At 42.6% G+C, this 11,470-nt stretch overlaps 1 protein-coding gene across 1 annotated transcript; it reads right to left on the reverse strand.

Moving 5' to 3' along the window:
• Positions 1-997: 997 nt before the first annotated feature.
• Positions 998-9,691, reverse strand: LOC135195964 (trichohyalin-like). The gene is made up of 3 exons (XM_064222467.1): positions 5,625-9,691; positions 4,045-5,494; positions 998-1,171 (listed from the first exon to the last, which is right to left on the reverse strand). Exons 1-3 carry the CDS (start codon positions 9,689-9,691, stop codon positions 998-1,000), a joined length of 5,691 nt encoding a protein of 1,896 aa, XP_064078537.1.
• Positions 9,692-11,470: the final 1,779 nt, after the last annotated feature.

Below are 11,470 nucleotides of genomic sequence, written 5' to 3' on the forward strand. Positions count from 1 at the left end.
AGAGATGCATATTTTCACCGGAACCGTCGAGACGGCCACTAAGGAATGGCAGTTCTTTAGATAGTTTTGGCAGCATTTTTTGATTTAACGATGGCACAAATATTCCAGTTCGCATAGTTGATGACAGTAGATTTCGTTATCGTGGTCTCTTCACGAATTTCTCTTCGCGTTAGCGAGAAAGAAATGTTTTATTTTTTTGTTTCTGGGTTTTTTTTATTTATGTCCGTGATGGTGATCAATTTTCATATTTGTTTTCCACGTATTTTTTAATTTTAATTTTTCACGAGTTTTATTTTTCGCGATAACATTGGGCACGGAGAAACTGTTATCCGAGGAAGTGTAGGCCTTCAAAAGATAGATTATTATTAACGGCTAAAGGATTGAAATGATAATTGATAAATGAATGGGAACTTCTTGCTGATGAAATGTTATTCAAGTACCAATTTATTAATCACGATTCTTTTTCTTTTTTCAAACGTAAGAATGATGTATTATTAGCAGATCTTAGTATTTGTATGTGATATATATTATATATATATATATAGATATATATATTATATATATATAAGATATATATATATATATATATATATATATATATAGATATATATATATATATATATATATATATATATATATATATATATATATATATATATATGTATGATGTATATGTGTGCGTGCGTGTGTTTGTCTATGTGTCCGTGTATAATTTCACATTTGTCACGTAAATGCGCTAAGCGAACGTATACCAGATATGAGAATAAATAGTTAGAACTGTTTTTCAACATCTGCTCTCACGTTGACCTCTAAGCGTGACAGGTGACATGCCCCCGAACTTGGGCACCCTTGACCAAGTGTGATAACCTAGCGACCTTTCAGTGGAGGAACCACCAGATAGATAGTATTGATTCCGGCAGTGACACGTAACATTCACCCTTCGTCCATTCTTTGGTCAGAAAGGGATTTTCACCTGAGAGAATATTAAAACTAAACTTTATGACAATTTCCAGACTCTCTCTCTCTCTCTCTCTCTCTCTCTCTCTATTCTTCTTCTTCTTCTTCTCTCTCTGTCCTTGTTCTTCCGTCGTCTCTTCTCTCTTCTCTCTCCTCGCTCTCTCTTCCTCTTTCTTTTCTTCTTCTTCTTCTTCTTCTTTCTTCTTCTATTTTGCTTGAATTTTGCTTAGAATTTTGGGGCTTATTGGGGCTGAGAGACGTCATTATTTTATTAATTTGATTTCTGTCTTGTGCATTTTATGAACCCATTCAAGTTATATGTAAATATTAAATGTGTTTTTGCATAGATTGATGCACAGATGGAACGTTACTTGAGTGAGTGAATAGCATTTATCGGTGCGCGTGTGCGCGCGCGCACACAAACATAAATACATACATATACACTTATACATATTTATGCTTATATATACACATATATCTGTAAATAAAAAAAAATGTTTGGGTTTATATATATATATATATATATATATATATATATATATATATATATTTATATATATAGCAAAGTTAAACACTTTATCCGTGTTCTAATATGTTGTAGGAAGCCCACTAAAATTTGGAAAAAATTGAAAGATTTTATTTAAGCTTTCGGATAGTATATTCTCTCCCTCTTTCAGAAAGAGAAATGAAAGTTACAAAAACTGAAAACAACGGTCAAGGTAAAAGAAATAACATACAAGCTTATGGATGTATCAGAATAACTGCCCTATTGTGGTTTGCCAATCTTGTTTAACAACTTAGTCACACTAACTACATGCTTTGTCATAATTGCCTTACAGAAAAAGTCCAGTTTAAAATTACTCTTATATATATTCATAGCGTCAACATTTTGGATTTAAATAGATTCTAAAAGTTTTCTTTTTTCAGTGTTATTTACAACCTTTATGTTTTTCATTTTGTCCAGGTTAACCACATGATTTTTACTATAGTATGTATAGTACATTTGTGTGTGTTGGTCTTTTGTGTATTTATATATGTGAATATGTGTGTGTATGTATGTACTATGTATGATTATACATAGAATGACAGTAAATACAGCTAAAGCCACAGGGAAATAAAAGAATTATGTGCAAAGCACTTTCTCGTGATACACCTCAAAATGTGCTGAAATAACACAAAAGCAGTTGGTGTATCTTTTTTTTTTTAATTTCTCCTGTGGCCTCAGCGGTACATATAATGTCTGGGTATGTGTGGTCGGGCGCATGCATGCTTGATTGCGTAAGCGCGTATGAACATCGCTGCCAATTTAGTGGAGCTCCACACATACGCCGATGCCTTTACAAACTGTTTCCATGAATTCTAGTTGATATAGTAATGCAATAATGATAAAATTGCTCTAATATTTATGTATATATCTGGCAGATAGATACGGAAATTTCACTTATTTCCACGGTTTTGTGTAAGTCCTATACCCTGTTTGGAGGTTAAACACATGCCAATTGGCAACAGTGCGTATGAATGTGTGCAAATAGAGAATGCGAGAGGGAGGGAGGGAGAGAGGCTGTTTAACCTTTCGTTAATATCCAGATCAAGTGAAGGCGCGAGGCAAAAACCGAAGCACTAAATTCCTGATCAATCAGGGATTTGCTATTGAGCCGTCACACATTTCATAATGGCAGGTTATCGGGCATAGGTATCATTTCCCCGAGCCGACGCGATGCACTCGATACTGCCCATTGATAACAATTATCGTAATTACTCAGAGAACAGATGAAGGCGAGATGCACCGAGTTCCTTTCATGTTTATGGGGAGCGTTCCATTTCCCCCTTTTTTTGTCTGTATTTTTTTTCTTATTCATAAAGTCAAGCGTGTGTTGTGTATTGCAGTGAAGGGTTGAAAGTGATTGGCCTTCGAGATACGGCATTTAAGCGAAAAAAAGAAACGCTTTCTTAATTTTACCAGATACATATGTAGTATTCATTAGCTGTAATACCCTCTAAATTCTGGATTTCTTAGACTTCATGTGTTTCACTTCTTCACTTCATTTTTTTGCACATTCTCTCTCTCTCTCTCTCTCTCTCTCTCTCTCTCTCTCTCTCTCTCTCTCTCTCTCTCTCGTTGTTATTTAGCGTAAGAATTATAAATTTGTTTCGTTCTTCAGCCTCTTGTACAATGGTAATTAATTTTGTGTGTGGTTTTTTTGTACGATCTCATTCTGTGCGAGTGACAGAATTGTAAATATCGTAGGGATCTCGCTTTCTTACTCTCACGGAGTTATGGAGTCGAGGAAAATAAAAGGGTTTGATTTTTAAAGCACCTTACGAAATAATAATCAATTTTGCTATTCATATAATGATTGAGGTAACGAAATTTCTATATATCGACAGAGGAAGAATGTTGAAGATTTTGCATCTAGTACACTGCTGTTAGTTTATTTGTATTATAAGGAGTAATAGAACGTATCCCCCAGCATTTCTTTATTCTTCCTAATGAACACCATATTCTCTCTAGAGTCTAGAAGCTTGAGTTTCAAGTCAGTGGCCCCTCTGGGCTTGTTCCATATGAAAGGTTTTATCTTCTGAATAATAATAATAAATTTGTCATTTGGCGTTAATATTTTCGTAACAACATTTCATTCGTTTGATTTAAAAAATGCACATTTGTTGTAAATCTGACCCTTCGGCATACGTGACTGTGAGGTCCGTTAGGGGGGCAGTGCTCCCTTCTTCCTGGATGCCATCACAGAAAGACCGCCATCGGTCGGTCTCCCTGGACTACAGAGATCGAAATCAGCCTCGCTGCCCGAAACGTGATTATCATTCCAAGGGTCTGTTCAACTTCTTGAAGACATCACAGCCGTGGAAACAAACTCTTTGGCTGAGATGCATTTCCACATCTACGGTTCTTAGTTATTGCCTGTTTCCCTTGTTGTCAGTTTCCTAGTGATTGCCTGTTTCCCTTGTCTCCAGGTTCTTCGTTGTTGTCTGTTTCTCTCTTTTACAGATCCTTCGTTGTTACCTGTTTCCCTTGTCTTCAGGTTCCTAGAGATTAGCTGTTTCCCTTGTCTTCAGGGTCTTAGTTATTGCCTGTTTCCATTGTCTCCAGGTTCTTCGTTGTTGCCTGTTTTCCTTGTCTTGGGGTTCTTCGTTGTTGCCTGTTTTCCTTGTCTTGGGGTTCTTCGTTGTTGCCTGTTTTTTCCTTTCCTTGGTGTGCTTCGTTGTTTGCCTGTTTTCCCTTGTCTTGGGTCTTCGTTGTTGCCTGTTTTCCTTGTCTTGGGGTTCTTCGTTGTTGCCTGTTTTCCGTGTCCTTGGGGTTCTTCGTTGTTTGCCTGGTTTTTCCCTTGTCTTGGGGTTCTTCGTTGTTAGCCTGTTTCCCTTGTCCGTGGGTTCTTTCGTTTGTTGCTGTTTCCTTGTCTTGGGGTTCTTCGTTGTTGCCTGTTTTCCTTGTCTTGGGGTTCTTCGTTGTTGCCTGTTTCCCTTGTCTTGGGGTTCTTCGTTGTTGCCTGTTTTCCTTGTCTTGGGGTTCTTCGTTGTTGCCTGTTTTCCTCTTGTCTGGGTTTCTTCTTCGTTGTTGCCTGTTTTTCCTTGTCTTGGGGTTTCTTCGTTGTTGCCTGTTTCCCTGTCTTGGGTTCTTCGTTGTTGCCTGTTTTTCCTTGTCTTGGTGTCTTCGGTTGTTGCCTGTTTCCTTGTCTTGGGGTTCTTCGTTGTTGCTGTTTTCCTTGTCTTGGGTGCTTCGTTGTTGCCTGTTTCCCTTTGTCTTGGGTTCTTCGTTGTTGCCTTTTTTGCCTTGCTGGGGGTCTTCGTTGTTTGCCTGTTTCCCTTGTCTGGGGTTCTTCGTTGTTTGCCTTTTTCCTTGTCTTGGTTTCTTCGTTGTTGCCTGTTTCCCTTTGTCCTTGGGGTTCTTCGTTGTTGCCTGTTTTCCTCGTCTTGGGGTTCTTCGTATGTTGCCTTTTCCCTGTCTTCTTGGGTTCTTCGTTGTGTGCCTGTTTCCTTGTCTGGGGTTTCTTCGTTGTTGCTGTTTCCTTGTCTTGGGTTCTTCGTGTTGCCCGTTTCCCTTGTCTTGGGGTCCTTCGTTGTTGCCTCTTTCCCTTGTCTTTGGGTTCTTCGTTGTTGCCCTGTTTCCCTGTCTTGGGGTTCTTCGTGTTTGCATGTTTTCCTTTGTCTTGGGGTTCTTCGTTGTTTGCCTTGTTTCCTTGTCTTGGGGTTCTTCGTTGTTGCCTGTTTTCCTTGTCTTGGGGTTCTTCGTTGTTGCCTGTTTTCCTTGTCTTGGGGTTCTTCGTTGTTGCCTGTTTTCCTTGTCTTGGTTCTTCGTTGTTGCCTGTTTTCCTCGTCTTGGGGTTCTTCGTTGTTGCCTGGGGTTCTTCGTTGTTGCCTGTTTTCCTCGTCTTGGGGTTCTTCGTTGTTGCTGTTTCCCTTGTCTTTGGGGTTCGTTCCGTTTTGTTTGGGCCCCTTGTTTCCCTTGTCTTGGGTTTCTTTCGTTGTTGCCTGTTTTCCCTTTTGTCTTGGGGTTTCTTCGTTGTTGCCTGTTTTTCCTTGTCTTGGGGTTCGTTCGTGGGGGTTGCTGTTCCCTTTCTTGGGGTTCTTCGTTGTTTGCCTGTTTCGCTTGGGGTTCTTGGGGGTTCTTCCGTTGTTCCTGTTTCCCCTTGTCTTGGGTTCTTCGTTGTTGCCTGTTTTCCTCGTCTTGGGGTTCTTCGTTGTTGCCGCCCTTTTTCCTTGTTTTCTTGTTCTTCCTTCGGGGTTTGTTGCTGTTTTCCCTTGTCTTGGGGTTCTTCTTTTGTTTTGCCCTTGTCCCTTGTCTTAGTCTTCGTTGTTGCCTGTTTTCCTCGTCTTGGGGTTCTTCGTTGTTGCCTGTTTTCCTCGTCTTGGGGTTCTTCGTTGTTGTTTTCCCTTTTTTGTTTCCCTTCGCCTGTTTTCTTCTTTTGGGTTTGCCTGTTTTTCCTTGTCCTTGGGGTTCCTCCGTTTTTGTTGGCCTTGTTTTCCTCCCGTCTTGGTTTTGCTTCGTTGTTGCCTGTTTTCCCCTTGTCCTTGGGGTTCTTCGTTGTTGCCTGTTTTTCCCTTCTTCTTGTTCCTTCCCGTTTTGGGGCCTGTTTTCCCCGTTGTGGGGTTCTTCGTTGTTGCCTGTTTCCTTGCTTGGGGTTCTTGTTGTTGCCTGTTTTTTCCTTCGTCTTGTTCCTCCCGTTGGGGTTGTTCCTGTTTCCCTTGTCTTTTGGGGTTCTTCGTTGTTGCTCCCTTGTCTTGGGGGTTCTTGGTTGTTGCCTGTTTTCCTCGTCTTACTTGGGGTTCTTCGTTGTTGCCTGTTTTCCTCGTCTTGGGGTTCTTCGTTGTTGCCTGTTTTCCTTGTCTTGGGGTTCTTCGTTGTTGCCTGTTTTCCTTGTCTTGGGGTTCTTCGTTGTTGCCTGTTTTCCTTGTCTTGGGGTTCTTCGTTGTTGCCTGTTTTCCTCGTCTTGGGGTTCTTCGTTGTTGCCTGTTTTCCTCGTCTTGGGGTTCTTCGTTGTTGCCTGTTTTCCTCGTCTTGAGGTTCTTCGTTTTTTTTGTTGCCTGTTTTCCTCGTCTTGGGGTTCTTCGTTGTTGCCTGTTTTCCTCGTCTTGGGGTTCTTCGTTGTTGCCTGTTTTCCTCGTCTTGGGGTTCTTCGTTGTTGCCTGTTTTCCTCGTCTTGGGGTTTCTTACGTTGTTGCCCTGTTTCCTTGTCTTGGGGTTTCTTCGTTGGTTGCCCTGTTCCCTTGTCTTGGGGTTCTTCGTTGTTGCCTGTTTTCCTTGTCTTGGGGTTCTTCGTTGTTGCCTGTTTTCCTTGTCTTGGGGTTCTTCGTTGTTGCCTGTTTCCCTTGTCTTGGGGTTCTTCGTTGTTGCCTTTTTTGTCCTTGGGGTTTCTTTGGGTTGTTTCGTTGTTTTGGGCCTGTTTTTTCCTCGTCTTGGTTCTTCGTTGTTGCCTGTTTTCCCTTGTCTTGGGGTTCTTCGTTTGTTGCCGTTTTCCTTTTGTCTTGGGGTTGTTCGTTGTTTGGGCTTTGTTCCCCTTGTTTTCCTTGTTATTCGTTGTTTGCCTGTTTTTCCTTGTCTTGGGTTCTTCGTTGTTGCCTGTTTTCTTTCTTTGTTCTTCCGTGGGGTTGCTTGTTTCCTTGCCTTGGGTTCTTCGTTGTTGGCCTGTTTTCCCTTGGTCTTGTTCTCCGTTGGGTTGCCTGTTTTCCCGTGTTCTGTTCCTTTTTCCGTTTGGGGTTGCCTGTTTTCTTGTCTTTGGGTCTTCGTTGTTGCCTGTTTTCCTCGTCTTGGGGTTCTTCGTTGTTGCCTGTTTTTTCTTGGGGTTCTTGTTCCTTTTCCGTTGTTGCCTGTTTCCCTTCCTTGTCTTCGGGGTTCTTCGTTGTTCCTTGTTTTTCCGTGTCCTGGGTCTTCGTTGTTGCCCTGTTTTTTCCCTTGTCTTGGGGTTCTTCGTTGTTGCCTGTTTTCCCTTTGTCCTTGGGGTTCTTCAGTTTTTGGGGTTTGCCTGTTTTTCCCTTGTCTTGGGGTTCTTCGTTGTTGCCGTCCTTTGTTTCTTGTTCTTCCCGGGGTTGGGTTGCCTTTTTTTCCTTGTTTGGGTTCGTTTCCGTTGTTGCTGTTTTCTTGTTCTGGGTTTTCTTCGTTGTTGCCTGTTTTCCTTGTCTTGGGGTTCTTCGTTGTTGCCTGTTTTCCTTGTCTTGGGGTTCTTCGTTGTTGCCTGTTTTCCTCGTCTTGGGGTTCTTCGTTGTTGCCTGTTTTCCCTTCTTGTTCTCCGTGTTGGGGCTGTTTTCTCCCGTCCTTGGGGGTTCTTCGTTGTTGCCTGTTTTCCTTGTCCTTGGGGTTCTTCGGTTGTTGCCTGTTTTTCCACTTTTCCTTGTTTCCCTTTTTGTCTTCTTCGTTGTTGCCCCTGTTTTTTCCTTGTCTTGGGGTTCTTCGTTGTTGCCTGTTTTCCTTGTCTTGGGGTTCTTCGTTGTTGCCTTGTTTTTCCCCTTGTTCTTGTTCCTTCCGTTGGGGTTTCTTGTCCTCCGTCTTGGGGTTCTTCGTTGTTGCCTGTTTTCCTTGTCTTGGGGTTCTTCGTTGTTGCCTGTTTTCCTCGTCTTGGGGTTCTTCGTTGTTGCCTGTTTTCCTTGTCCTTGGGGTTCTTTCTTCCTTCCGTTGTTTGCCTCCCTTGTCTTGGGGTTCTTCGTTGTTGCCTGTTTCCCTTGTCTTGTTCTTGTTGTTGTTTGCCCTGTTTTCCCTTCGCCTTGGGGTTCTTCCCGTTTTTGGGCTTGTTTCCCTTGTTTTCCTTGTTGTCTTCGTTTTGTTGCCTTGTTTTCTCGTCTTGGGGTTCTTTCCGTTGTTGCCTGTTTCTTCTTGTCTGGGTTTGCTTCCGTTGTTGCCTGTTTTTCCTTCCTTGGGGTTCCTTTGGGGTTTCCTTTTTCGGGTTGTTGTTGTATTTTCCTTGTCTTGGGGTTCTTCGTTGTTGCCTGTTTTCCTTGTCTTGGGGTTCTTCGTTGTTGCCTGTTTTCCTTGTCTTGGGGTTCTTCGTTGTTGCCTGTTTTCCTTGTCTTGGGGTTCTTGGGGTTTCCTTCGTTGGGTTGCCGGGGTTGTTTTTCCTTCCCCGTCTTGGGGTTCTTTCCGTTGTTGCCTGTTTTCCCTTTGTCTTGGGGTTCCTTCGTTGTTGCCTGTTTCCCTTGTCTTGGGGTTGCCTTTTTCCGTTTGTCGGGGCCTGTTTTTCCTCCCGTCTTGGGGATTCTTCGTTGTTTGCCTGTTTTGTTTCTTCGTTTCCTGTTTTCCCTTCCGTTCGTTGCCCTGTTTTCCTTCGTCTTGGGGTTCTCGTTGTTTGCCTGTTTTCCTTGTCTTGGGGTTCTTCGTTGTTGCCTTTTTCCCCTTCCGTTTTCTTGTCTTCCGTTGGGGTTGCCTTTTTTCTTTCTTGGGTTCTTCGTTGTTGCCTGTTTTCCTTGTCTTGGGGTTCTTCGTTGTTGCCTGTTTTCCCCTTGTCTTTGGGGTTTCTTCGTTGTTGCCTGTTTTCCTGTCTTGGGGTCTTCGGGGTTGTTGCCTGTTTTTCCTTGTCTTGGGTTCTTCGTTGTTGCCTGTTTTTCCCTCCTTGTCTTTGGGGGTTCTTCGTTGTTGCCTGTTTTCCCTTGTCTTGTCCTTTGGGCCGTTGTTGGGGCTTTGTTTTTCTTGTTTTCCTTGTTCTTCGTTGTTGCCTGTTTCCCTTGTCTTGGGGTTCTTCGTTGTTTGCCTTTTTGTTTTTCCTGGGTTTCTTGTGTTCGTTGTTGGGGCTTGTTTTCTCTTCCCTTGTTCTTCGTTGTTGCCTGTTTCCCTTGTCTTGGGGGTTTCTTCGTTGTTGCCTGTTTCCTTGTCTTGTTGCCTTTTTTTTTTCCCCGTCTTGTTTGCCTGTTTTCCCGTTGGGCTTGTTCCTCCGTTTGTTGCCTGTTTTTCCTCCCGTCTTGGGTTTCTTCGTTGTTTGCCTCCCTTGTCTTGGGGTTCTTCGTTGTTTGCGTTTTGTTTCTTCTTGTTTTCCTTGTTCCCCTTCGTTGTTGGGGCCTGTTTTCCTTGTCTTGGGTCTTCGTTTTGTTTTGCCTGTTTCCCTTCGTCCTTGGGGTTTCTTCGTTGCTGTTTTTTCCTTGTTTTCCTTGTTCTTCCGTTTGTTGCCCTTTTGTTTTCCTTGTCTTGGGGTTTTCTTCGTTTTTGTTGCCGGTTTTTCCTTGTCTTGGGGTTCTTCGTTGTTGCCTTTTGTTTTCCTCTTCGTCCGTTGTTCTTCGTTTTGCCTGTTTTCCTCATCTTGGGGTTGCCTGTTTTCCTCGTCTTGGGGTTCTTCGTTGTTGCCTGTTTTCCTCGTCTTGAGGTTCTTCGTTGTTGCCTGTTTTCCTTGTCTCCAGGTTCTTCGTTGTTGCCTGTTTTCCTTGTCTCCAGGTTCTTCGTTGTTGCCTGTTTCCCTCGTCTACAAGTTCTTCGTTATTGCCTGTTTTGCCTGTTTCCCTTGTCTTCGAGTTCTTAGTTATTGCCTGTTTCCCTTGTCTTCAGGGTCTTAGTGATTGTCTGTTTCCCATGTCTTCAGAGTCTTAGTTATTGCCTGTTGTATGGAACAGGGTCCATAATAACGGGAGAGTCTTGAGGTACATTTTTTACGTGCCTTTAACAGCGTCAGCGTCGAGCTCTAAAATCAGGTAGCGAGTTCTGGGAGGTTGTTTTCACACGGTTCCACAGTGGGAATGAGCAGGAGGGCGTGAAAGGGGACAGGTACAGAACCAGTAGCCTCCGCGGGCCTTATGCAGCGACCGCCTCTTTAGTTCCTCGCATTGCATTGCAAACCGCATCAGGGGGACCTCCTGTGATTTCAACGCGTCGCAGTAACGTATCTTCGCCGTGTGTTTACATGTGGCAACGAGGGTTCGCATCGCTTTCAATTTACACAAACTGTTCTGTGTACTGTCGTACTTACGGCCTTTAACGAGAGCCCAAGCGTATAATCTCCGGCTTTATGTTCTTCCTCGGACGTTGCAAGTAATGCGATAACCATCGCCAACATGCATGATGTATGATGATTGCCACTAACCGCAGAGATTTTGACGAAGGGTTCAAGGCTTCGAAAAGAATACGGTACAATGTGTATCAAGACCGCCGCAGCAGTTCGTCTTAAGGTCGAAGACTCCATCGAAGCGTCAGAGTAAAATTGCCTTAATAAGGGATGAATTTTAGCCGAGGCTTAAGTGTAGGGTTAGGGAGATTTCTCCTTTAGGTCCTCCTCCCCCTCCTCCTCCAAGAAGAAGAAGAATAAGAAAAATAAGAAAGAAAAATGAGATGAGAAGAACAGTATACGACTTTGGGATAGGATGGTTTAGGAGAGGTCGGAGATAACGACCCCGCATTAAAGTCACCATTCATACATCAGTTATACTGGAAAAACAGCTTCAAGGGTTGGCAAAACAGATTGTGGAAAGAAAGCAAAAAGGGAAAAAAAAGAAATTGTAAAAACTTGGAGCTTTCCGAGACGGACACTCGAATGCCCGATTTAAAGGACACCGACTTTATCGTCTTGATATCTAGAATCAGGCTTGTGGACAATATTTTGTGGGCTCGTAAGGGACCATAAAATTTGCTGGGAGAACCGCTATATTTTTGCCCCGTTTCCTCACAAGTTCTTAACCACACCCTTTTGGTGAAAAAAAAGAAGAAAAATCCCGGTCCATTTTTGAGTCTTTAATTGGCTCAGTAAATTCGCAGGGCACTTCTTTTTATTGTTCCCACTTTCCAGTTTTAAATTGACCCTTATTTTCCAGTGTGAAGTTTTGAATTGTTGGACCAAAATGTTTCGAATTATTTTTTGTCTTGGTAAATTGGCCCGTGATTTCTTCATGTTGCCATTTTCTTTTATGCCTGGGTAATGAAATTCTAGTTCTCCCCCACTTTTTTTTTTTTGTTACTAGATTCGCTTTTTCGTTTTCTAGTCTACGGATTTAAATCATCCAGGTAAAACTGATTATTGTTGACCCACATCAAATTTGTATGGTTGTGTAAAGCTTCGTCTCATTTATTCTCTTCCTGACTTGAAACTCCCGG

Source organism: Macrobrachium nipponense, chromosome 17 (assembly GCF_015104395.2).
Source record: "Macrobrachium nipponense isolate FS-2020 chromosome 17, ASM1510439v2, whole genome shotgun sequence".
Lineage (NCBI taxonomy): Eukaryota > Metazoa > Arthropoda > Malacostraca > Decapoda > Palaemonidae > Macrobrachium > Macrobrachium nipponense.

What these genes read in the sequence shown, in the direction of transcription:
- LOC135195964 (XM_064222467.1), bottom strand. Translation starts at nt 9,691, where the DNA reads ATGAGGAAAACAGGCAAAACGAAGAACAACGGACGAAGAGGAAAACAA. An exon ending in CCCCAAGACGAGGAAAACAG is followed by an intron (nt 5,495 to 5,624) that starts GCAACAACGAAG and finishes ACGAACCCCAAG; the next exon opens with ACAAGGAAAAACAGGCAACA. An exon ending in CCTGGAGACAATGGAAACAG is followed by an intron (nt 1,172 to 4,044) that starts GCAATAACTAAG and finishes GCAAAATTCAAG; the next exon opens with CAAAATAGAAGAAGAAAGAA.